This window comes from Acanthaster planci, linkage group LG09, assembly GCF_054643075.1.
Source record: "Acanthaster planci isolate LZ-2023a linkage group LG09, COTS_SCS, whole genome shotgun sequence".
Classification (NCBI taxonomy): Eukaryota; Metazoa; Echinodermata; class Asteroidea; order Valvatida; family Acanthasteridae; genus Acanthaster; species Acanthaster planci.
Genome location: NC_141785.1, coordinates 16,763,360 through 16,790,415, shown reverse-complemented (window position 1 = coordinate 16,790,415; position 27,056 = coordinate 16,763,360). Strand labels below are relative to the sequence as shown.

General features: G+C 40.0%; 2 protein-coding genes across 5 annotated transcripts; one reads left to right on the top strand and one right to left on the bottom strand.

Moving 5' to 3' along the window:
• Nucleotides 1-17: 17 nt before the first annotated feature.
• On the top strand, nucleotides 18-23,697 carry LOC110988849 (replication factor C subunit 5-like). Of its 4 annotated transcripts, none has more exons than XM_087141617.1 (11): nucleotides 18-175; nucleotides 2,359-2,423; nucleotides 3,771-3,907; nucleotides 8,578-8,731; nucleotides 8,995-9,154; nucleotides 9,732-9,813; nucleotides 10,198-10,327; nucleotides 14,851-14,928; nucleotides 15,776-15,830; nucleotides 16,656-16,782; nucleotides 23,559-23,697. In XM_087141617.1, the coding sequence occupies exons 1-10, from the start codon at nucleotides 135-137 to the stop codon at nucleotides 16,750-16,752; spliced, it is 999 nt and encodes a 332-aa protein (XP_086997743.1). In that variant the 5' UTR covers nucleotides 18-134; the 3' UTR covers nucleotides 16,753-16,782; nucleotides 23,559-23,697. The 4 variants fall into 4 exon arrangements, with proteins under 4 accessions (XP_086997743.1, XP_086997742.1, XP_086997744.1 ...); XM_087141616.1 differs by lacking the exon at nucleotides 23,559-23,697 and adding an exon at nucleotides 23,025-23,196; XM_087141618.1 differs by lacking the exon at nucleotides 23,559-23,697 and adding an exon at nucleotides 17,448-17,587.
• Nucleotides 18,726-27,056, bottom strand: LOC110988848 (uncharacterized). The gene is made up of 4 exons (XM_022252754.2): nucleotides 26,673-27,056; nucleotides 24,889-25,233; nucleotides 23,529-23,716; nucleotides 18,726-21,710 (listed from the first exon to the last, which is right to left on the bottom strand). The coding sequence occupies exons 1-4, from the start codon at nucleotides 27,013-27,015 to the stop codon at nucleotides 20,481-20,483; spliced, it is 2,106 nt and encodes a 701-aa protein (XP_022108446.2). The 5' UTR covers nucleotides 27,016-27,056; the 3' UTR covers nucleotides 18,726-20,480.

Below are 27,056 nucleotides of genomic sequence, written 5' to 3'. Positions count from 1 at the left end.
ATCTATTAGCTATTACCAGTGCCCTGTTTAGGGTGGTAGGACGAGCGAAATTATTTCATCACGTGAAGAACTGCTGACGTCAGACTTAGCGCCAATGCTGCAAATTCGTTCGCGCCAAATCACGAGACGACGAAATGGCAGATACAAGGACGAAGAGGGTTTCTAACCTTCCTTGGTGAGATCATCGTTTCAAATTGCTTTGCTTTACCATACATATAAAGATAACGTCCTTTGATCTTGAAAGTATAGAATTGATGGCCATCGGATATGTTGGACGTTCAGAAGCCTAGTTTATCATGAAAATGGAGTTTTTAAAAGTCAACAAGAAATGGGTGCGTGCAGATTATAGGCCCAGGCTCGCTGTCATGACTGATCGTTAGCGCCCTCATTATTGTTTTAACACGTTTAAGACCAGTTCGTACTGCAGACACATGCGAGAGTGAAGTAAATTTGACGTCAAGTCAAATTTTCAGCGAAATTTCGTTCGAGATGAAAATTAATGTGTTCAACTTGCGAGGCAGGTTCATACTTGGGTCGAAAACAAATGCGAGTTTGTGAGGACAGATCAAATACTGAAATGGTCCCCCTGCCAAATGATGGCATATGATGTCACGTCAGAGGGCAATTCTTTCTTCCTCTAGGACACTTCCACTTGAAGTTCCAGAACTGTCATGACTGTAAGGTTTATACAAACCTGACAGATAGCAATGTAAATAGTGCATATCCAACATGGTACTACTTACTCCAGTTGGCATGGAATTTCTATGCCGTTACATAGATTTTCACATTATAAAAAAGCATAAATTATAATTTCATGAGGTCTCCCAGGTTCCAGTTTTGTATGGGATGGGATGGGGGGTCATTTACATTGTGTATCATTGAAATGGTGAAATTTACAAGAATTTTCCTTTCCCACACCATGTAACATCCACCTGTCGACGGCTGCCTGCTAGCTCACCTGGACATGTCAGTTGAAAGGTCATGGTTGTCAGCAGTGTGGCAGCTTCACTAATTACATGTGCTACTTGGCTCCCATCTCTTTCTATTCAGTTTCCTTCCGCTCGTGAATGAAAGAAAAATTTCTGTTGGTTGAATTGTGCGTTTTTAACGTTCACCAACTACAGCGTCTTTTCATTTGATACATCACGTGGACAGGACATTTCGTTAGACAATACATTACACGCACTAGAAACAGTCATCAAGGTAGTAGAAATGCATTGGTGAGAGGAGGGAGTGCAGTGGCCTCAACATGACCATGAAAATATTAATGTTTATTTGGAAAGAAATCATTTTACGAAGGGTAAAGATGGGACTACTGGTTCTGGAAGTACCTCTAGGAAAGGCTCAAGTAAAAACGTGTCTTCTGTGAGGGCGTTCCACACAGGCCCTCTATAGGCCTAGGCCTATTTGCATTACAAATTCAGGTGTTTCACAATAGTGTGCCTCAAAGAGTTTGCAACATGTTGGCCAATCATAGCTTGTGAAATCTGTTGACCCAGAGTGTGATTGGAAAGGGTCAGATTTTGGGCGTTGTGACTGGCCAGTGTGTTGCAAACTCTTGGAGGCGCACTGTTGTGAATCACCTTCATTCACAAAAGTGAAACACATTTCAACTTGAGCAAAATTTTGCTGCCGATTTTTTGTGACATCGAATTCGGTTTGCTTTCACATTTGCCTGACATGCCTGAAGTATGAATTGACCTTTACAAATTTGCAATGCCAACATTCGATCTAACATCACGAATGTTTTTTTTTGTGTGTTGGCATTCCCTCAAAGTTAGCCCCATAATATGGCTCATAATATACTGGACTACCTCTGTATAGCTAGCCACATGATACCATTCCCTTTACGTGCGGAGAGTCCCCATGATTTTTAGGGACTGACAATAATACGCTGTATGGATTTTTCCAGCCCTAGCAACAGGGACTCTCCATTCATGAAGCGAATGGTATGGTGTTGCTCAATATACACGAAGGTAGTTTAGTATATAAGCCACATTATGGGGCTACCTCAAAGTATGAATTGGCCTAAACGCGTGGGGCATGAGAAAGAAAGTCGGGTCCTAAACAGTACATTTTGAAAATGTGTATCTTTTTTAGTTTTCATAATCAGTTGTCCATGGTATGATTTTCAGCATTTTCAGGCAAATTCTGACCCACTCTCACGTCGTGTGTTGCCAGCCTTAATTGGCGGGTTCACACTAATTCAATCTTTGTGGTGATTTGAATTATTATGGCGACAATTCAATTGTGGTTGTATAAATTATGTTTAATTGATTCACAGCGGAATATACACTTACTATGCCATAAAGATTCAAGTGCAAATAACAAGATTCTGCTTTTTTTTATCTGTCACAGGGTTGAGAAATACAGACCCAGCAAACTTGATGATTTAATTTCTCATCAGGAGATCATTAAAACAAGTAAGGCAACTTTCAACAAAGCAAACGTGTCTGTTCTGGGCACTGTGAAATTTATACCGATAGTCCTGTATTCTACCTGAATACAAGAAAGGTGTTTGTTTTGTCCACCTTGCTGTTAGCCAGTATGGCTTTCTTACATCATTACTTACTTGATTAGTAGGGATCATCAAACATGCTGAGTATACATGTATGCCCATGATCTCTCATCCCTCCCCACCTTCCCATTCTGTCAGTCAGCGCGCAGCACCCGTAAAAGCTGCACCTTTCATTTGCTATGTATGCACGGCTGTCGGATTCATGCATATGTAATGAGCTATGTTGTGGACTTTTCAAAATTGTATACCACCTTGTGTTACCTTTAAGAATGGAATATCTTTACATAAATGAACAGTTCAGATATCAGTCTCATGTCCTTTGTAATAAAATACAGATATTCGGAGTCTCTTTTGAAGGATATTAGACGTAAAACGTAGGCTTTCGTGTGTAAAAATGAGGGTTAAAAAAATGGATTTAGTGGATCCAAATCTGGGCCGGCAGAATCTTCTTGTCACCAGAGAGACAGATATGTCATATATGCAGCCAAACAATCAGTTTTTACTTTACAAGTCATTGCAAAACAGTTAGGTGCACCCAAAATACTTTTTTATCGCAGGTTTAGACTTGAGAGATTAACCGAGAAAACTGCCGTATGTGTTTCGTGAAAGACTATCTGTGATTCGTTGATTGACATATTCTCTCTAATACTGGCCAATCAAATGACATCAGAGATACGCGTAAAAATCGGGAACCCAGACTTGATGGAAACCTAGTAAATTTCGGTCGTTTAGTAGGGAACCAGACTTACCATTCATCTCGCAAACATGTAAACACTGCCGGGATCGCTGAGTGAGTAATGCATAAAACTTTAAAATTTTGATTGGCCTGGATGTTTAATTCTTTTCCTGAAGAATTGTAAGTCTCAATTTGATCCAGTTATTGCAAAACAGTCATGTGCACTTAATAAAGAGGAGGCCTGCGATTTTTGTGAAAAACACTGAGCAAGTTTGTGTCCAAATAAATCATTGGGAAATTGTCGATCATCGCCCAAACATAATTTTACTGATAGTGAAAAATGTTAACTATCTACCCACCAAGCCATTTTGACCCACGAATGAAGCAACAGGTTTCCTGGCAGGTTGAAGGGACACTACTGTATTCTCGTTTTTTCTCGCCAACTCCCATGTACTCGCGAGATCGTTTTCGCGTGCAAATGGAATTGCCAAAATTGCTCCTTAACTGAGGGGCTGCACGCTGACTGCAGTAGAAAAATTCATATGACCAGTACCGTGTACTTCTATTAACTCTCAGTTCAGAAGTTCATGAATGAAGATCGTCTTCCCCACTTGCTGTTCTATGGACCTCCTGGAACGGGCAAGACATCGACCATCCTTGCCTGTGCCAAACAGCTGTACTCTCCCAAGGAATTCAACTCCATGGTGTTAGAGGTAAGCCAGTATGTGTGATAAACAAAAACCTACCGACATAAAGCTGGGTAGGGGAACTTTAAGCTTGAGTGTAAAACAGAATTGTTGGTTCTAGCTTTTTAAAGTGAGTAGAGTTCCAGATTCCAATTCCCCCAAATAGAATGCTTCATATTTCCCTTTTGTTCGAGAAATGGGAAACTTTTTTATGAAGGGAGTGTTTGGCATCATAATGGTCCACTTTGTTACGAGTTTGCTCTAAGCAAACAGTTTCATATGAGCAGGTTTTGATCTCTTCAAGCTGTGTAAGTTATAATTTGTGTCCATACGTGAGTACGTGTATGAGCCCAGCATTGGCAATCTCTTCATAATGCCTGCATTTCATGAGCCTTAATCTCCAAATGTTTGCATGCTTTGACATGTGGTCCAAGCAGGGTTGTTGACTTTTTTGAATTTTTTTTTTTATTAAAAAAAAAATCAGATTTTTTTATTTAAATCGGATTGTTTTGATTTTCATAAAAATGTGGGACAAGATGGCTCAAATGTCTATTCAAAAGCAAGCAAATTAGCTGCATGTGTAACAGTTTTCTGTTATTATTTGTTTTGTGACAAAATTAAACAAGTTTGGATTTAATTTAAGAAATTTAAATCAAGTAATTTGATTAAATTCATAAACCACCATGTCTCAGCCTTGGTGAAATGCATGCAGTAAAACACCTGTTGGTACATGAACCCTCAGAGGAGATGCTTCCTTCAGAGACAAGTACAAGTACATGCACATATACCAAGGCAAACCCGGTATCAAACCAAACTCTAAGTTTTGACAAAGGTAGAGTTCACAAGAATTTGTTAATAGGATACTTTCACATGTATCAAACGACTGAGTGAGAAACAAGCCATGACCAACAGGTACATGCATGTATTTTGCATGCTACATGTGTAGTGTACAAAATGCTGGTGTTGTACCTTGCTCTATGTGCAAAAAGCAGTCTCATTTTGTTTGTGATCCAGCTTCACTGAGCAATGACTTAGGCTTGATTAAAAATCACTTTATTAAGGGCATGAATTTAGTGGTTTTGGTTGTAACATAATAATGACTAGCATTTCTTATCTCAATAAAATACATATACTTGTAGAGATGTAAAAGGTAAATATACACTGAATACTTTATCATGTTAAACCATGGAGGAAGTACACAGAAGGAGTTTGAACTGCCCGGGCTATAATATCTGGCCAATGACCACTTTATGGCAGGTCTGGTACATGTGCAGTCATTGCCCTTATCGAAAGCTTTCTTCTGGAGTTATTTTGGGAATGAATAGCCAAGTTATGTATAAGATTTTGTGTTTTATTTGAATCATTTTTATTGCAGCATTTATACAAAAAGGTATTTCATGAGATCTCTTGAGCACTTCTTGTCATGAAAAAGTGGTGGTCAACATGTTGTTGGCCAGTCTTAGCCAAATTCGTACAAAGACTTTGAAAACTGATGTTTGGAGAGACAAAATAAAATTACCCGACGACAGCAAATGAACAGCGATATAAAACGTATCGCAATATACTCACTTTTACCATCCGTCTTGCCAAAAAGAGATACTATGCTGGTAAACTTGATTGTACAAAACAGATATCTCAAGAGTATCTGGCGAGATATTAATGGTATCATTGGAAAACAGAAGAATAATGATCTTCCTGGTGAATTCATGGATGGTGACAATCCCATTTCCAGTTCGCCTCTTGTAGCTGATACTTTCAACAAATACTTCATCAACATTGGTTCCTCCTTAGCCAGCAAAATTCCCCCTACTAGTACCCACTTCACAGAATCATTGCACAATCCTAATCCTTTCCCGTTTTTCCTTACTCCTACAACTAGCCAGGAAATTAATAAGGTTGGCCGTGAGCTGAAGAGCAGCATCAGCAGTGGTTTGGATGGTGTCTGTTCTAGTGCGGTGAAATCTGCTCTGCCTCTAATTGCTGACCCTCTAAGTCATATCTTTAATCTTTCGTTTGTAACTGCTTCTGTTCCTCTTAATTTCAAAGTCGCTAAGATTATCCCTATCTTCAAAAGTGGCGATGAGCACGTCATTTCGAACTGCCGGCCAATTTCTATTCTCCCTTGTTTTTCTGAAATCCTTGAAGGAATTGTCTACAACCGACTCTCTCGTTTCATTTCTCACCATAATATCCTTTTTGACCACCAATTTGGCTTTAGATTTAACCACTCTACCGACATGGCCCTCATTGAGTTTGTCGACAAGATTGCGAATGCCCTCAGCAATAAACTATGTGCCATTGGTGTTTTCATTGATCTTTCTAAAGCTTTTGACACTCTCAATCATGCTATTCTTTCCAAACTCTATCACTATGGCATCAGAGGTATTCCACTTCAATGGTTTACTGATTATCTTTCTAACAGGTACCAGGCACCTGTTAGTACCAGGCACTTCCATTATGAATTGTGATTCTAATCGTTTAAACATCCAGCATGGAGTTCCCCAAGGATCTATCCAAGGGCCCCTTCTTTTCTTGCTCTACATCAATGATCTTCACAACTCATCATCTCTTCTTAACTTCACTCTTTTTTTTCGCCGATGATACGACCATCTTTCACTCCAGTCCCGATGTTGCTTCTCTGGTAGACACTCTCAACTCTGAGCTCCGTGTTATTTTTTCATGGTTTAAAGCCAACAAACTTTCTGTAAACCACAGTAAAACTAATTTCATTTTCTTCCCCAAGTTGTCACATTCTCAGAATATCCACTTGCCTCCTCTTGTTATGACAGTACCTCTATTAATAGGATCTCTTCTACCAAATTCTTGGGTGTTATCATCGATCAAAACCTCTCTTGGACAGAACATATCTCTTCCATAAACAAAATCTTCTATTGTAACACCATTGTCTTATCCAAATTACGTTTCTTCATTCCGAGCACCTCTTTGGTATTATTGTACAGTTCTCTTATGCTCCCGTATTTAAATTATTGCAACATCGTTTGGGCAAGCAAAACGAATAACAAATTGAACGCTTTGCTTATCACTCAAAAAAGAGCGATTCGTACTTGCACCTTGTCTCACTCTTGGGCCCACACTGCGCCCCTTTTTGCACGCTTAGGAACCCGCACTGTTACCGACGTCAACAACTTACACACTGGTAATCATGTTCAAATACATCAATAATCTTCTCCCTAGTACGTTCCCTTTGTACTTCACATCGGTCAATGAATTCCACAGTTACTCCACTAGACCCCATAACAATATGTTTATTCCCTTCACTCGCACCGTCTACTCAATGAACAGCCTTTGCTTTTTCGGTCTCTGTTTATAGAATGCCATTCCCGATGACATCAGGACAAAGCTGTCCCTGGGCGAGTTTAAGACCTATTACAAGAGAACCTTCCTTTCCCATTATGTGACATAGCTTAAATCTTCTTCCATACTTATGGTTAATATCTCCTCCTTTTATTTTATTTTCTTTTAGTCGTCATCAAACGTTACAGTTTTGTACCGATAACTTTTTGCCATCAGCTATTGTCATGTCTTTTATGTTTTGTCTGTCGTGTTTTCTTTCTTTGTTTTGTTTTGTTTGCTGTCTCATAGTTGTTCGTGTTGTCCTTGTTATGTCTTCTGTCTTAAGGGCTGTTTATACAAGCCTCTGCTTATTTCACAGCCACATGCTCTTTTCTTTTCTCATTTGTACGTGGACTGCTTTTCTTTATCTTATCATAAGCTCTAATGTTCTCTTCTCATTAAGTACATGTATCTGTAAAAAGTTATTTACATCCACATTACTAATTTCAATTTAGTAAGTTTCTTTAATTTCTGATGTATTTTCTTAAGCTTACCCATTTTGTCAATTTCTATGTACCAAGTTCCCTTAATTATCAATGTAACTATAAAAAAAAGAGTATGGAATAAACATCTTCTTGAATCTTGAATAATGGAACAGTGTATCAAAGGAAAAAGTTTATTCATGATGGCAAAAGTAGATCAAATGTTGGAGATTTTTCACTCTCTATTTCGTGGTCACGGTGATAAGGTGTAGTTAATTGCAAACAAAAGACACAAAATATTGCTACAATATTACTGGTCCCACTTGTATGGCCAAGCTGCAGGCAGTAATCAGGCATTTTGGGAATGTTTACTATTGTTTGTCTGACCGGGCCGCAGTGCTCAGCGAGCACTTTGAAGTGCCAGAGTGCTAAATCCTTTGTGTCCTTCCTCTATGGTTAAACTCTGAAGTAGGCAATTTAAATGAAGTAAAATTAAATCGTGATTATAAACCCTTTGCATTAAACACACTTACTTGATCCAAAAAGCTGATATAAATCAAAACAGGTGGACAGAATTTAACATAAAAATCTCGCCAACCCAGATTTTGTGTAACACATGTGCATTCATACTTCTTAAATACCAGGAACTGGAAGGCTCACGGAGGGGGGATTGACTGTTTAAAATGTGCAAAACCTGCAAACATTTCCAATCAGTAAACAAAAATTCAGAAATTGAAACTTTTTCCTTTTTACCCAACGATTAAAATATATGGATTTAAATCAAGTGATTTTTTTCAAAAAAGTCATTTTATTTAAATCGGTGATTTAAATCAAGGTGACTGAAATCACACAACCCTGGGTCCAAGAGCACCGAAGTTAAAAGCAGATATGAATACAATGTAGTTTCTTTTTGTCGTGCAGCTGAATGCATCAGATGACAGGGGTATCGACATCGTCCGTGGGGCCATCCTCAGCTTTGCTAGCACCAGGACCATCTTCAAGTCGGGTTTCAAACTGGTTATCTTGGACGAGGCCGACGCAATGACTAATGATGCGCAGAATGCCCTCAGAAGAGGTGAGACTGGAGAGCAGAGAGGTTTGGGTTTCATTAGGACCTTCCTAGATCCTTCAAAATCCACAAGGAGGTTTAGATTTATACGAAGGCAGAGTCCATCTGTATTAATTTTTATTGAGCTTGATGTGATCTTGAAGGTAAAGTAGAAAGAATGTGCCATTGGTTTCTTCTCAATTGTGGATTTTTTAGAGTTTGGAACATTTCCACCAATCTTCAGTGCACAACTAACCCTGACTTCCTTACTTATTGCTATCTTTTTTTAGTGATTGAGAAGTTTACAGAGAATACCCGCTTCTGTCTGATCTGCAACTACCTGTCCAAAATCATTCCTGCCCTGCAATCCCGCTGTACAAGGTTCCGGTTTGGTCCACTCAACCTGCAGCAGATGGTTCCCAGAATCCAACATGTCATCAACGAAGAAGGGTACGTTCAAATCTGTGTAGCGCAGGGTTGAGATTTCTCAGCTTTTTAGCTGATTCCAGCTTTTTTTGTTTTGGATTTCAGCTTTTTTTTTTCCTTTCTGGCTGTGTACAAAATCGTAGGAGATTTTCACGGTTCAGCTTCTTTATGCCTTTGTCAACTGTTTTCAACTATTTTTATCATTGGTCAATCTCATCTCTGCTAGTGGTTACTGCAATGTGATGTCTTGACAGTCTTTTGATTCACACTGAAATTACCAACTGACCTCAAAACGTGCAGTACCGGCTCATTTTCTTGCGTCTTGACAGTTGTCATTTCATAAACCAAAAGCCCTCTTCGAAATATGTATTAGGTACCAATCAAATGGTTACAGGTAAAATGCGGATTTGTTACTCATCCATCATCGTAACATACGTAGTATTTCTGCTGTAACCAAACAGCTAACTATAATACTTTTTTGGATCTGTTGCAGTTGGCAGCATTTTTACGGCAGTTACATATAATGCTGTTAATTTTTTGTGTAAATCATGATTGTCATTAGTTCAAGAAATATGTACGCTTTTGTTTTCAATGTCTGCAGAGTCACTGTAACCGAAGATGGTATGGATGCCCTGGTCAGACTATCTAAGGGAGACATGCGACGATCTCTCAATATTTTACAGGTGAGTTTGGTACTTGCACATCTGTGATGACATGAAATCACATTGAGGCTGATAAGTGCCACTTTGTTAACCCTAACCCTCCTCAATCCTTCACCTGTTGGAGGACTGAGGAGTGTTAGGGTTAAGGGAACAACCTTCCCCAGAAATAACTCCTGGTAAAATATAGGAGTGCATGTTGGAATCATTGTAATCGCATGTAGAAAAACAGGAGCACTTGATTAATTAATCTTAAAGGAGTTAATTTATGTAAAGCACACTGTCAAAATTCCAGGCTAAAACCCACAAATATACTTGACTTCAAAATTTAATTTCTGTACGCAACAAAACCAGGAATACTTTGCAGATCACTTTTCCCCCTCTCTCCATTTTCATCTTTGTTGGCAGAGCACACACATGGCATACGACGTCGTCAGTGAGGAGAATGTTTATCAATGTACAGGGCACCCACTGCGGTCGGACATTGAGAACATCGTAGACTGGATGCTAAACAAGGACTTCACCACTGCGTATAACAGTATCCTTGCCCAGTCTGGTCAGGTTGCCCCACTGATTTTTGTATTTCGAGATGCTAGACTAGAAGTCAGAACTTCCTCTTCTAAAAATCACACGAGGCAGTTACTTTGCCTCTGCTAACTAACACTGGATAGTTTTTTTCCTCTGCTAATAAAATTACAAATACATGAGACTTAGCAATTCCTTTACCTCTTTGAAATACACAATACTAGTCAATGCCTTTGCCTCTTCCAAATACATAACACAAGGCAATTCCTTTGCATCTTCCAAATACATAACAAAAGGCGATTCCTTAGCCTCTTTCAAGTTCATAACATAAGGCTAATCCTTTGCTTAGTCCAAATACATAGCACAAGGCAATTCCTTTGCCTCTTCCAAATACGTAACACAAGGCCATTCCTTTGCATCTTCCAAATACATAACACAAGGCAATTCCTTTGCCTGTTCCAAATACATAACACAAGGCAATTCCTTTGCCTCTTCCAAATTCATAACACAAGGCAATTCCTTAGCCTGTTCCAAATACATAACACTAGGCAATTCGTTTGCCTCTTCCAAATACATAACACAAGGCAATTCCTTTGCCTGTTCCAAATACATAACACTAGGCAATTCCTTAGCCTGTTCAAAATACTTAACACTAGGCAATTCCTTTGCCTCTTCCAAATTCATAACACAAGGCAATTCCTTAGCCTCTTCTAAATACAAAGCACAAGGCAATTCCTTTGCCTCTTCTAAATACATAACACAAGGCAATTCCTTTGCCTCTTCCAAATTCATAACACAAGGCAATTCCTTTGCCTCGTCCAAATACATAACACAAGGCAATTCCTTTGCCTCTTCCAAATACATATTACAAGGCAATTCCTTTGCATCTTCCCAATTCATAACATAATGCGATTCCTTTGCCTCTTCAAAATACATAGAACAAGGTAATTCTTTCGCCTCTTCCAAATACATGACACAAGGCAATTCCTTTGCCTCGTCCAAATACATAACACTAGGCAATTCCTTTGCCTCTTCCAAATACATGACACAAGGCAATTCCTTTGCCTCTTCCAAATACATGACACAAGGCAATTCCTTTGCCTCGTCCAAATACATGACTCTAGGCAATTCCTTAGCCTCTTCCAAATACATGACACAAGGCAATTCCTTTGCCTCTTCCAAATTCATAACACAAGGCAATTCCTTTACCTCTTCCAAATACATGACACAAGGCAATTCCTTTGCCTCGTCCAAATACATAACACTAGGCAATTCCTTTGCCTCTTCCAAATACATGACACAAGGCAATTCCTTTGCCTCTTCCAAATACATAACACAAGGCAATTCCTTTACCTCTTCCAAATACATAACACAAAGCAATTCCTTAGCCTCTTCCAAATACATAACACAAGGCAATTCCTTTGCCTCTTCCAAATACATAACACAAGGCAATTCCTTTGCCTCTTCCAAATACATAATACAAGGCAATTCCTTTGCCTCTTCCAAATACATAATACAAGGCAATTCCTTAGCCTCCCAAATTCATAACACAAGGCAATTCCTTAGCCTCTTCCAAATACATAACACAAGGCAATTCCTTAGCCTCTTCCAAATACATAATACAAGGCAATTCCTTAGCCTCCCAAATACATAATACAAGGCAATTCCTTAGCCTCTTCCAAATACATAATACAAGGCAATTCCTTTGCCTCTTCCAAATACATAATACAAGGCAATTCCTTAGCCTCTTCCAAATACATAATACAAGGCAATTCCTTTGCCTCTTCCAAATTCATAACACAAGGCAATTCCTTAGCCTCCCAAATACATAACACAAGGCAATTCCTTAGCCTCTTCCAAATACATAATACAAGGCAATTCCTTAGCCTCTTCCAAATACATAATACAAGGCAATTCCTTTGCCTCTTCTAAGTACATAATACAAGGCAATTCCTTAGCCTCTTCCAAATACATAATACAAGGCAATTCCTTTGCCTCTTCTAAGTACATAATACAAGGCAATTCCTTTACCTCTTCCAAATTCATAACACAAGGCAATTCTTTTGCCTCTTCCAAATTCATAACACAAAGCAATTCCTTTGCCTCTTCCAAATACATAACACAAGGCAATTCCTTTACCTCTTCCAAATACATAACACAAGGCAATTCCTTAGCCTGTTCCAAATACATAACACAAGGCAATTCCTTTACCTCTTCTAAATACATAACACAAGGCAATTCCTTTGCCTCTTCCAAATACATAACACAAGGCAATTCCTTTGCCTCTTCTAAATACATAACACAAGGCAATTCCTTTGCCTCTTAAAAATACAAAATACAAGGCAATTTCTTTGCCTCTTCCAAATACATAATACAAGCAATTCCTTTGCCCCTTCAAATGCATAACAAAAAGCGATTCCTTTTCTCGTCCAAATTCATAACACAAGGCAATTCCTCTGCCTCTTTCAAATGCATAAGACTTGGCCATTCCTTTGCCTCTCCTAAATATATAAGACTTGGCAATTCCTTTGCCTCTTCAAAATACCAAACACAAGGCAAATCCTTTGCCTTTCCAAAAACCTAACACAAGGTGATATCTTTTGCCTCATCTAAATACATAAGGCAATTCCTTTGCCTCTTCTGAATATATAAGACTTGGCAATTCCTTTGCCTCGTCCAAATAAATAACACAATGTAATTCCTTTTCCTCCTAATTCTTAACACAGGGCAATTCCTTTGGCTTTCCAAAATACCTAACACAAGACGATATCTTTGCCTCTTTTAAGCACTTGGTAATTACTGTGCCTCTTCTAACATGAGTAACATGTTAAAACAGTAACATGGGTTATTCCTTTGCCTCTTGTAAGTAGCAGTTGGCATACCTGTTCTAAATACACAGCACTGGGTAATTCTGTTGTTTCTTTCAAGTAACACTAAGCATATCCTTTGCCTCCTCTAAATACTTAACACTGAGTGATTCCTTTGCCTCCCTGAATTATGTAAAACTTTTCTAAACACATCACATTAGGCAATTAGTTTTCTCTTCCAAATTACACCGCTAATCTTTCCGCTCTTTGAACAAAGGAAACACTTTACAATTTCTGTGTCTCTACAAAATGCATAACTCTCGGCAATTCCTTTGCCTCTTCTCAATAAGATGAGGGATTTCCTTTTCTAAATGAAGCTAGGCTCTTCAGTGTCTCTTGCAAAAATTACTCTGGCAATTTCTGTGCCAGTTTAAATTGATCAGGCAGCTTTGGTGTCTCTTAGCAGGGGGTTTCAAAATGTTTCAGAGTAGCAGGTAGATGGATGAAAGTAGGTGGCAGTGAGTCCCAGCCCGTAATGGGGGAGGGGGGCACTGTCTGCCAAAGGCTTTGGAAGTTTAACAGGTGGTAGGTGCTCTTTGATACAATCTAGGCATTTTCCTGGCATGCAGTTTTGTTCGTGTGCACCAGCACCTTGAATTCTGATTTAACAGAAATAAAATTGATATCTGATATGCAACAGGAATGTGATGAGATGAAATACATCTGGATCTGGGAAAAAAAAACTGAGGTGGGCCAGTGGATATATGCAAACTATGTCAATAGTAGAACAGCTTGCTAGATAGAGTTGAAAACCACATCCAAGTTCGAACCCACATGGGAACCCAATCACACCAGCCTGTCTTGTCATTGATTTGCATCATTCACTGATATTATTTTCATATTTTTTACAAATGTATAGCTTGATTTAAGTTATAGTTGGTTTCTACTTTCAAAACCTTGTGGTTTCGGCTGGAGTTGCTGGAAATAAGTTGACAAGTTTGCATGCAACTTTTGCTTCAATGATGTCATGATTACATGTTAACGTCGTCCCTTGTCTAAAGTAGACTGACCTTACATCTTCCTTTTTTTCCCACTTTTTGTGAATTTGCTGGACAAACACCCTAACAAACCAGCCTTGTAACATTCAAATTATGTGAATGATACAATTTAGTGCAAAGTTTACGCGATGAAGAAAGCCACTTTTTACTTCAGATGCAAAACCATGTGATTCGTGATCGTGAAGATTGAGGAAGTTGAAAACACTTTGTGACAGAGCTAGTCTGAGCACAGTGTCTCTTTTAATCGGCTTGATGCATGATATGAAGTCATTTTCCAGGCTACTGTACGTGCTGTAAATTGTCTTGTGCAAATTGTTGAAGCAACCTCGATCAGCATCCATTTTGACAAAGGCCTAGACTTTTTTCACATCAAAATTCAACACAAAAATTAATTTGCATACATCACCAAATAGGAACGACTCACGATAATGAAATTTTCAGGGCCATGATAGTTTTTTCTTTGGACGTCATACGGATTCCTTCATCATACAAACAAACTGACTTCAGAGACCCAGGAGGTGGCTGTCTTAAATTGAACTGACCCTATTGCTAGTACAACAGGTGGTGCCAAAGTACAGCTGACAGTGTGACAGTTACATGTACACTGAAAGGAATGGAACCTCCGATAAGTTTTCAAGTCAGAATGTTTTCTTTTACCACCTGCTGATCAGACATCATGAAGTTGAAAACTCTGAAAGGCCTAGCACTGCAGGATATCCTGATAGAGGTTCACACATACGTACACAGAAGTAAGTTCGTGTACAGTTACCTGTATGCCAGTCACTCCTTAAACTTCTTGTCAGAGCAAACCATGACAGGCTTTCTTGATGTCAGGTTAGTTTCAGTTGATTAAGAATGTGGAAGGCAAACAGCACAGATCTGAGAATGCTCATCCTAGGATTTCGGTATTTTAGACAAAGATGCATTGACAGATTTACGAGTGGTTATGAAGGCAAGAACCAGCCCCCGTAGCAACCAGTGGAATGGAGAACAGCATACTTGTGTAATTGAAGGCTTTGAATTGTTCCATAGGAGAAAAATGTACCCCTCTAGTTTGCCTTGATACAGTAAATTCCCATTACAACACTCACAGATCTAACGCTCAACCAGATAGAATACTTCTTTTTGACATCTCCGGCTGTTCCTCCATTGCTTGTGTGCATTCAACTTTGGTCCCTGAAACAAAAAAAATTGCTCTGAGAAATGGTTTCTGTTAAAACACCACAAAGTTTGGACGTTGGATTTTTGTGAAGTGCGGTGGTACCACATCAGCGGGAATGGAGTGCCCACCTGTATCGACCATCGCTGCATGAGCCCAGCCATGGTCCAACAGAAATCACACTTCACCTGACCGCTGAAAATAAATTTGTACTGAGAGCTGAAGATAAATACATGACAGTGGACCAAAAATCTTATGCATAAAGAGGAATGTGTAAAATTTGCTGATGCGGTTGCATTAATAATGGAGCTTGAGGAAGATAACGCTGAAATAAGTTTGGTCCCTCTTAGAGGGCTAGAATAGGAATCTGCTGTGGTAACAAAAAGTGTATTCAGTAGTAAAAATGGCAGTATAACTGTTCACTGATTTTTTTCTAGTTGATTTTCCAGTAAAAGTGAGGATACACCTCCTGGACAAGATGGCTGACGTAGAGTAAGTTAAAACAATTACCATCATCCTGAACCACTCAAAACATCCTAAATTCAGCACCTGATTGTGGTTGATTTGGACGGATTTGAGACTGCAGAGCCCCAGTAGTCTACATTGATGATGATGCCCCCAGTTTTGTTGGGTCCAAAGAATGTTCCATGAAAATACTGTATAGAGTTGGATTCTGGTAGATCTAGGAAGTTTCTCAGAAAAAGGAAGGACCATCTGTAATCCACTTACAGATGGCATTATTTTGACCTTACATCTTGGTTTTCAGAAAGAGGCAGGAAAGATCAGCCAACTTTCAATCAGTCATGTACAGTCAAACGCCGCAAATACTGTACTGACCCGTAAGGGATTTATGAACAATATTTGTACAATTTTTCATGAGCCGACCTCATATTTTGCAACACTGCAGAGCTCTGCCGCAGAGTGGAATTAAATTGTTAACAATGGGCGGTGTGCAGTGGTCAAGTTCAGTACACAGTCCACCCATACAGCCTTCGCAGACTTTGTGTATACGAACAAAACAAATGAAAGGATGGGCATGTATGGGCGTCCGCTGGCAGTGACTCGGGGCAGTGTGCCAGTTTAACCCATCAGCCATCCCACTATGTGCTTGCTGCCAGATCTTGTTAACTGACCTGGCACAAATTGGTATACTCAAGTCAGCACATGTGTGAAACTATTTTTGTACCTCATTTTGATGTGTCTTGAGAAGTTAAGGCACCAAATGTTCAGTCCTTCAGGGGTTAGAGTGCCAAAAAGTTAGTTTTTGTTCTTGATTGGTCTTTGGCGTCCTAGTGTTCATGTTTTAACCTGTTGCAGGCACCGTCTGGCTGCGGGTACCAGTGAGAAAATCCAACTGGGCTCTCTACTGGCAGCTTTCCAAGTGGCTCGAGACATGGTGATGGCTGAGGCGTGATGGGATATTGTGACTGAGGAATGCTGGGAGGTATGATGTCATCTCACTTGATAGTTATTTCAGTGATGAGCTTACAGCTTTTGACAAGCCCTCTGGGCCACATCTTGAAACATGGATGTTTCCTGACTCCAACTAGGTCACCAACTTGGGGATTGCTGCTTATAACTATGGGTCTGGTTTTTGATCCTGGGATCTGCACGATAGTCCTCATTTCTTTATCTCTAAAAGGACTGACAACTGTTGAGGTTTATATAAATATTTGAGCTAAATGAGAAGAAGCATCTAAAGCTTCCTATTAGGGTAAAAGACCTAATGTTTAGAGTTCAGAGAGGGAAATGAAGCCAGAAATGGGAGTTGCGAGAGGGCGTACAAAAGGAAAAAGAACCTAAAGAAGCTGAGGGAAAAGAGATCAAAGGCGATGAAAATCACCAGTTTGCTTGAAAACATCTTGAAATTGCCCCCTTGGACCGTTCATGGCTTGTCAGTTCCTTGCGTATGAATGCTCCCCCCTGAAAATTACCACCCTGGGAAAAAGTGCTTTGGCCCCCTCCCCCACCCCCTGCCTTGGAAAAAAAATCTGGATGAGTCCCATAAAGCCAGGGATTTTAATATAATATATACACCATTTACTATAATAGAGCTTCTCCAATCAAGGCTGTTGCTAAGGAGACATTTTACTTTTTTAATCATTTCAGAGGGTGAATGGAGGTTCTCATCATAGCATTTGGACTGTGTCAATTAACTTTTTTGTACTTTCGGATATAAACAGGTTTGGTAATTTTTCAACAAATACAATGTACAGAGTGTTCCGTTTTGCATTAAACAAGAAAACTGACCTCTTTAATGTGTAATTTGTGTTACCTGATTCAAGTAGAATGCCCATTGGTAATAACCAGGCCTATCAAAGGTTAGAATGCCTGCTAGCTCAACATACAAGTCTTCCCTCCCCCCCCCACAATTTCACTCATACATGTGCATGTATTTATTTCACCAATTTTGTGGGGACTGAAAATGTTACTGGGCCAGAGAATAATGTTGTAACAAGTCACTAAATTTGGTGTCAAGTTGAGTCATTTTAACATTGTGACTCGAGTCATTAGGTCAAAAAGTTGAATCACTGTAGTTGAATCAAGTACCGAGCTTGAGTCAATTTGAGTCACAAATTTGTCAACAAAATACTTTGGTATACATGTATTTATTTTCATTTAGACTCACTGAAAATAAGTGAAAATTTTGCTTTTCATTCTTTTGAGACTCAAGTCTTGTAAGCTTGTACTCTCCTCATGAGACTCAAGTCATTTGGTCACAGGCTTGAATCAAGTCATTCACCAATTGGGAGTTAATTTTGACAAGTCAGACTCGATTAAATGCCCCAACTCAATCCTGATTTGCCTTAAAAAGAAATTGTCCTTTTTACCACTGAAAGCCTGCCCATGCATGAGAACAAAAATTATTACAATCCTGTGAACCAAAGCTGGTGATGGTCTGCCTTGGTCAGTGTTTTGACAAATTATGCCCCCCTCAATGTACTTCTGCTACGCCACTACACTACCTTCCTGAATATTCTAATGAGATGGTGAAGGTGCATATACAGTCAAACCTCGCTAATAAGAGCACTGTTAATGCAAGACACTGCTTATAACAAGAAAAATTACAGGTTCCAATCCTTCCTTTTTTCATTCCTGATAATACAAGATTTTTGTTATAACAAGGTAATTTGCCAAGTCCGAAGGACCTCTTATTAACAAGTTTGACTGTATTCCCAGGACATTACTGTTGGGAATCTTGGTGAATCCATACATCACTAAGCTGCACCCAGCTGTATTATTCTCTTCATTAGAAGAACCATTCTTCTCATTCCCGTAAAAAAAAGACAAAAAATGCTTGACCTATGAAGAGTTGTTACCAGTCCTGTAAACTGTGACAAAGATTCTGTGCATTTATGGGAAATTACAAAAAGTACTGACAAGGGATTATTTCTCGGGATACATTAATTACAATGTATCACCCTTTATTACCAGTTTCCCACAAAACACTTCTAGTCAAACAAGCTACACCTAGTTTTCACTAAACCTGGACACAAATTACATGTATTCAATTCTGTACATATGTGGAGTATAAATTACATTATTTCCATGTACATGTTATACAAATGCAGCAGGTGGAAGCTTTGAAAATAGAACAGGTAAAATATTTCATGTTCCATTTCGAGATTCAACAATGAATTAGCCACTGCAGAAGTCACGTGACATAAAAAAATATGTCTATAAAACAAATACAGTGGTATAGAAGTTCTATACTATGAAAAGGTTGAATTCCATCAGGCTTCAGTGTGCATCATGTGGTATAAAATGGAATCACCCAAAAAGACGTGCTGTAGATACAATAATGGGTAAGGGCAGGTGTAAGTCACTCAGTACTGGCTTTTTTTTTCTCGCATTTAGTTTAGCTCTGAATACAGAGCAATAAAAAACCAATGCCCATACAACACAGTACAATGTAAACTTTTAATTGGATGTTAAAACTTGAACTTAAAAATTATAAAAAAAAGTCCCCGCTGAGCTGACTTTAGCATGTTAGCTGTCATTGAAAAGATTGCACAAGTATTTAAAATTCTTTCGTGACACCAAGGGTGTTTATGATGAAGTACATGTATTTGAGTTTTGCTTATAAAATGTTTTCCCTGAAAAATGGCGTCAGTAGCCCATTTTGGTAACACCATGGACTTGAAGGCCTGTGGCTGAAAAAGAATGCGATTAATGCCGTCCATGGTTCTCAAGCTGATTATTTTTGCTCTTAACATAAATTTTCTAGCATCTATAGTCTATAAACTATAGTCTTTATTCACAAGTCAGCCATGTTGAAATTAGAAAGCAAGGTTAACTCTTTATTTTGGGAACTCCGAAGTTGAAATGGAAATGAAATGTCACGACAAATGACATTGTACCCGTCTTCTCTGACAATGAATGCAACTTCTTAGTGCCCATAATCAGGCTGAACTTTTTAGACACTCCAGATTTACTCCAACATGGACCAAAACCAGTCCGATTGCATACCCAAATAGCCTACATGTTCAAGTTTTCGGGAAAAATCTTATACAAATTTATCCATTTATGTTTACAAAGTATATGTAGATACAATTCAATTCATGGCAACGGTTTCCATGTTGGCTGCTCATTCAAAAATGAAATTTTAATATTTACATTTTCATGAAAATTATTAAATGACCTCAAATTGGATTTCATCATACAATTGATATTTAAGAATTGCAAGTTTAAAGAGGTTATCTTATAAATCAGATACAGTACTTTGTATGTTACAGGCAATTTAGTTAATATCAGCAAAGTTGATGTTGGCCCAAAATCAACTTGGCTGATAAAAATTAGCATTAGGGAAAAAGTGATCTTAACCCACTCTCCACACTGACAAGAAAATTTAAAGTTAGACTTAAATTTCAAGTACAAAATGCTTATGTACCAAACACTGTATGACAACTAAAGAATACATATAAAAAGGTGAAGGAAAAAAGTACTAAAATTTGTCACTAAAAAAGGTGCAACCATCAGCATTGATAGCCATATGTAAAATGCACAAGTTTAAGCAATAAGCATTGTTTACTAAAAAGATTGGTTTTGTCCCCAATCAAAAAGAAAAGGGATTCACAAGTTTTCCACAATGCATCTAACAGAAATTGACAAACTGACCAGACATGGTGGCAACACATCCATCTAGCAAGAGTTCATTAATCGTGCAGATCTGTGGCGGCCATTCACTCTCCTCCTGGCTGGCGTGAACAGCTTCTTTGGCTTAGGTGGCTGCGTGGCACTCTTGTTCAGGCTGCGTAGCGCCCTCTGTGCCAGCGGCACATCGGACTCCGTGGGCGAGTTGCGGGTGTTGTACCGCGTCTGCTTGAAGGGGCCATCCAGCTTCTTCTTCTGGCTCTTCTGGGCCCGGCCTCTGCGTGTACAGTAGTCCGGATTCCCGTTCTTGCAATAGGAGCACCGGCAGTCTTTAGTTGGGCTGTAGTCGTTGCAGCTGCTGCCGCAAAACTGGGACACGCCGTTGGTGCACTCAAAGCACTCACACTTCTCTTCCTCTTCCTCCTGGAGGTCCGGATTGGTCAGGTACTCCCGTACAATCTCGATCTTGGGCTTGTCTGTCCACTTCTTTTTCCTGAGGCAGTACGCAGCCCAATTGTTGTGGCAGTCATAGCAGTCACACTTCTCTTCCTCTTCCTCCTTTGGGGTCAGCCATGGGGAAGGGGCAGAGTCATGCCTGCGGATGCGCTTTGTGTTGCTCGCAACCGTCGAGAAGGGGGTATTGATATAAGTCTCACCGTCGGGCTTCACCCTCTTAGCTGTAGGCCAGTCAGACCACTCGCAGTCTTCGTCCTCCAAGAACTTCCTTTTAGGTTGCCACCACTCCTCCCTGGCCTCAGCGGCCACCTCCTCTGGGGTGGGGTAGTGGAAGCGGAAGACAAAATCCCGGTAAGCGTTGCTGTGCCGCATCTTGGGTCGAACGCTCCCAAAGCCCTGGACACCCACAAAGTCCGTCTCCCCACGGATACACAGACCCATACCTGGGTCTTCCTCTGTTTCTTCTCTGGCCTCAGGACTTGTTAACTTTGGGGATTCTTGTGAAGAGCTTGTGGACGGCGAGCTTGCTGATGCTACAGCACTTTCAGGAGCAGGACTACTGTCTCCTGTGGTCGCACTAGGAGAGTCTGTCTTGGCGTCACTTGTCTTGGCTACCTCCTCTTCGTTTGTTTTGGCTGGCTCCTCTGCTGCATTTTCTCTTTTCTGTGTCTTGATTCCATTTGATGCTTTTGACGAGTCCTTTGGGAAGTCAAACATGATTGTAATGGCCGTCGTGTTGTCAGCTCGAAGTGAGCGTAGCACCCACCTGTTGATGGCATTCTTGACAAGTCGCTGTGCCATCGTCTCCCGCATTTTCTCCCCCTGCACAAAGTGAAAAAAAAATCTATTTGAAATAACAATGCTGAATGACAGTGAAACTGAATAACACTTAGTATGCCATATCCCTTTTGACCTTCTCCGTGTTAAGAAGTCTTAACTCTACAGTTAAAGGGTTCATGAAAAGTTGTTTCTATTTGTCATAATTGGAAACTGTACATTTTCAAATGATATCCAGAATGTTAAAAATTAATGCTTTGCTTAAAATATAGGAGACAACAATTTGGTGAAACTGCCCTGCCCCCGCGTGGGAATGGCCCCGCCTCCGAGTGGTATCTCATTAACATAGAAAATCTGCATATCTGTGATGTACATTTGAGAAGACATCATCGCAAGCCGCTAGCACGTCAATACATATCCCCGGTCGAGTTTGACAACTTCAGTCCAATTTTGGGTGTTTTAGAGATAATGCCAATCAGACTTGTTGCCGCAGGCAGCAGCAACACCTATAAAGATTGGATAAGCCTGCAAAACCTTCCAACCAAAGTGAAATTTAGACGAATTTGGGCATCGAAAATCAGGCCGATCAGGACAAATGGTCAGGACCAACAGAGAGTTCCAAACTGACCATTTCGAGTCACATTGTTTTCTTCTGAACACGCACAACTAGTTTTGCAGATGCTGCGCGCACGATCTGTGGGAAAAACGCCCCCCAAAAAAGATGAAGTGGAGCTTTCATGAAATGCGAACAACATACCCCATGTACGCATGCTTTTACCATATGCGTGGGCATTGTATACATGGACATGAACATGTATGTAGTTTACGATCCAACATTCCACAGGCATGTAAACTGTGCGTGTCCAATGTCCATGTTCCTCTCAGGTGTAGACAAACCCAAAGGGTGCCTGGCTATAATTTGGGTTCTCAAATGTACATGTACATCACCCACAACGCCATCATTTGTCTGGATTAAAACATTCATCTGAGGGTTCAGTAAAACGAACCACAAATGGACTTCAAGTCCATTTTTACATTCCCTATCGTGTTATTGGCATAGTAGGGAATATTTTAAACAATTAATCCACAGTTTGTCCATGGAGGTCTTCATGGACTCTTTAAATTCAGTTTTCAAACAACCAATAAAAATAGTGCAATCCACTTTTATTTCAGTGTTTATGAATAGAGTAATGTACACCAAGGCTTCAACTAGTCTTGTGCGTAATGGTCATGGCACGGTCCAGGACATAGCGTGTTTATCGATAAAACTAAGCCAAGACACAACACATATAATAAATGTTCAACAGAAAGCACTACCACATGGTCAAACATGGACTACAATATCAACTTTTTTTGCAGCCAAACATATTTGGAAACAGTAACGTGAAGAAGACCGAACTATGACTCAAATTACGCTGAAGGTACCTGCATCATCAGCAGCAAGAGTTAATGACGTGGGACTGAAAAGCCGTTTTTGAACTGTTTGGAACATGGGAATTGCTTTACAATGACAAAGTGGGTAATAATACATGTACGTTTATCCTTCCTCCTGGACTCCCAATTAGAAAATAAAAAGGGCAAAAAATGTGAAGATAGCATTCAATACCCACCTTGTGTGCCAAATTACTGATAGAAATTCTTCCTAAGTAAATTCATAAGGAAATAACCAAAAAAAACCCCACATCAGAAGGCTGTTGCTGGGTGAGTTCTAGATGCAGACATCATTTATTTTCCTTTCTAGTGATTTATAAGCCATCAGAAAGTGATGTCCAAAAAAGTTAAATTTAGCAGTGAAAATGTTGAAGCATATAGCCTCGTAGGGCTTGTACACAGGGTGTCAAGTGATGTCTGACCTCCCCTGACCTTTCTCTTTTCCTGATGGTACATGGACAGGATGTAGATGGCGTCGCTGGAGCTGAGCATGTTCCACAGCCCATCACTGCCCATGACCAGACACTGATGAATCCTGGGGTCCAGCACGTGGTGACTGACGTCGGGCTTCGGGGAGATTATGTAATCGTCATGGAGGGTGCTGTAGCTCCACAGGTCTCCTATTGTGTTAGATCAGGAAATTCCACACAAAATGAACACTTTTGTCAGATTGTTTTTTAAGAGCGTTTGCACAGCACCAACAAACAATCCATTTAATGATCCCCTCTTTTGCTTTGAGAACGATTCCAAAACAAGTGTCAACACGTCATTACTTCTGCAAAGACCACTTTACCGATACACTAACAAATGAGTAAAGTCACAAAATATGGAGGGCCTGATGTTTATAGGATTCTGCAAGGATCGAAATGTCAGGCCCTCCATATTTTATGATTTGTAAGGTAGGTCACAAGCAGTTGCAACAGTTTTGTACACGTATTACATATCTCTGAAATAAGTAATAGATTGTCCAATAACCCTGACCTCACCGAACTACCACTCAGTAAGTGGCAGTAAAATCAGATTACATTTTACAGGCGTTGTTTGCAATAAAAAAAAAAGCCTGATTGCGTCAAAGCGTCAAATCTCTAAAAAGGGGCAGCTCTGTTTAAACGTCTGGGAAAATCTGTATACGGATTTGGAATTTTTTTCGCTTAGACATTTAAATGTGTAAACGTCCCACCCTTACAGACGTGTGTTTTAAATAGAACATCTCCAAGACACTTCTCATCAGTGCTGTAATTGGGACCCCTTAAGACCATCACAAGACCTCCAGTCTGCATTCAAGTCACAAGCTATTCAAAATGAACAACAAAATTAGGGCTGTTGATTATCGAATATTCGAATATTATTTTCTGAATTTGAATATTTGAATGCAAAATTCCTGAAAAGGGAGAATTTTCTTTTGTGTTAAATGAGAAAAGTTGCACTATGGAGGCTTGTTTCAAGCAGATTTAAATAGAAAGCAACAGAAATCTGACGATTCAAAAATTTGAAAGGAATTGAAATTTTCAACAGGGCAAGAAGCATTGTTCGTCTCTTAAATTTTACTAAATCATGACTGGAGATACTACCAGACGTGAGCAGCTATTATAGTGATTTTAATGTACAATTGTGTGTGTTGTTACAATTGATTTTGTATATGGTTTGTTCATCAACAATCTGCCGGTCCGTACAACCAAATATTCGATCGACTTAGCCCCAAAACAAAATCATTGCTTTGTCACTGTTCACCCTGTTACTCCTGACTTGCCCATGGTCTTGTGATGGTCTCTAGGACAATATTCGTGCTCACCTAGGGATCGTGCAACGGCCAGAAACGGAATCTGGTCCACGCAGGTGCTGCGGCGGACAGGCCCGCTGTGGTCCAACTTGGTACGTTCCCATACCACCCGCTGCACGCCATTCTTGCTTTGGATCTTGCCACCGATGGCCTCGATGCGCTTGACCTCCTTGGGCGACTCAGGCTTGTGATCGACGGTGACAGTACGTGACTTCAGGCCCTGATGGCCATACACCCCCATGACAGCCCGCGAGTCGCCAACATGTGCAATCCACATGTGCCTGGCTCTGACGATGGCAACACAGGCCGTGGTACCTGAAGTGCTTGGGTACCCAGATTTTGTTGTGCCCCAACTGCCTGATTCAAAAAATGGACAAGGGAAATATCAGCAATGTACATGTATTAATTTTCAGGCTCAAGTTACTAGGGCTGCGCTGAAAATGCAAACATTTGATTATTTATCAAATAATATTTTAAATCAATCAATTTTTTGACATATATATTATACGGATCTTCGTGTAAGTGTCCAAAACATTTTTCTGTCTTTGAGTCTAAGGCCTTTTAAATATCTAATTTTCCTTTGACATTTCTACTTTTCTATCGAAGTGTTCCACATCAAATCTTAGTTTCGGCCAGATATTTTACAAATTTTAGGCAAAGCTTAAAGTTCTGTACATTCATTCATGCACTGGTGTTTTCAGCAGCTATTTTTGACAGCTGAACAACCTGTAAATTATGACAGCCTTGGAGATATTCTAAAATATCATTCAATGTCCCCTCTTATGCAAATTACATAACATGTTATGGCATGCATGTACATTTCATGCATATTCATGACAATGAAGATTTTGTCAACTGGCTTTACCATTACTAGTAACTAGTAAGTAACAATAATCAACACTGATTTGATCTAACTGGGCTGCATTCAAAAACCCTTTGTCAAAAAAACTCATTGTCTTAACGGCTATTCCATGTCAAGACATCTAATCTGCTGCCCAAGTTTTGGAAGAGCCCATTGGTACATGTAGTATCTTATCGCTCAGTCCGCGTATTACATATGTGTTGACATGGAACAGCCATCGAGACAATGAGGGGTCAAGTGACGTAATGTTCAATGACCTTAGTTTAAAGATAGCGACTCTGAGAGCGAGCCTGTGAGATTGAATGGGTGAAGGCAAAAAGACTGGAAAATACCAGAACAATGTGAGTGAAATCATTCAATAAATGGCGCTAAGAAAGCGGAGAGGCTAAGGATCATCTCTGTGTGCAAAAGAAATTGCACCCACGATGATAAGTAGGTGCGCCGAAAATTTTCAGTTCGCCGACACGAAACTGCTTATACGGATGTGTGGCTAAAGATGGATCGGGAGTGAGAGTCCATGCCACACTAGTGGGGCTAGGGGTGACTGCAGTCATAACAAGGCAACTCGTCTCAATTACTAAATTACTGCAATGGTCAAGTTGTCTGCCCATTTGAGGCAGACATGGCAGAAGGTCCAGTTTTCTCACCGGACAAGTTGACTCAATGGTCAAGTTGTTCGAAGTCAAGTTGGCAAACAGATTACAGTTGAGTTGTCCGAAGTATTTTGCATGTTTGGCATGCTTGGGTGGGGTATGGGTACGGTGGCTACCGGCATGACCAGGGTCTGTCATCATGGCATGTCCGTTGTCATGGTTGTGCTAGTGCCACTTTAACATGTTTAAGCCTAATCATATCTGAAAATTTAAAACAGGACTAGGCCTAATATTTCTTAAAATTTAAAACATTAGACCTGTTGGAATGGAGCTTTGCTTACCTCGTTTCTTCCACATAGCTTCTTGTGTTTTAAGAAATCCATCACTGATTGCTTGCTTGACTTTTGTCGGGTCTTTAGATTCGAATCCCCGCTGTGCTTTGATGGTGTCCCATAACGTATCACGCGCGAAAACTGCAGCTTCCTTTCCACCGTGCCCGTCGAAAACGCCGAAAAAGGCACAATCGTTGTCCGTTCTCCGTTCATAACGGATGGCAATCATGTCTTCCATGTGATCCCTACCACCCTGATTGGAATCGCTGGTCACACGAAGTCCAAGAACTTGTCTTTTGGCGGGCATTTTGGGAGTGGAATATCTACCGGTTTTTACGCCTGCGAACTCCATTTTGCAGTACGATGTAGTGGACCTTTTGCGCGCGCTCAATA

Bases quoted from the DNA above. Each gene is read 5' to 3' on its own strand.
- LOC110988849 (XM_087141617.1), top strand. From the start codon at position 135: ATGGCAGATACAAGGACGAAGAGGGTTTCTAACCTTCCTTG. The intron at 176-2,358 runs GTGAGATCATCG...TATCTGTCACAG, and splicing joins AGGGTTTCTAACCTTCCTTG to GGTTGAGAAATACAGACCCA. The intron at 9,814-10,197 runs GTGAGTTTGGTA...CTTTGTTGGCAG, and splicing joins GATCTCTCAATATTTTACAG to AGCACACACATGGCATACGA.
- LOC110988848 (XM_022252754.2), bottom strand. From the start codon at position 27,015: ATGGAGTTCGCAGGCGTAAAAACCGGTAGATATTCCACTCCCAAAATG. The intron at 25,234-26,672 runs GTAAGCAAAGCT...TTTTTGAATCAG, and splicing joins AGCTATGTGGAAGAAACGAG to GCAGTTGGGGCACAACAAAA. The intron at 21,711-23,528 runs GTCAGGGGAGGT...CACTTTGTGCAG, and splicing joins ACCATCAGGAAAAGAGAAAG to GGGGAGAAAATGCGGGAGAC.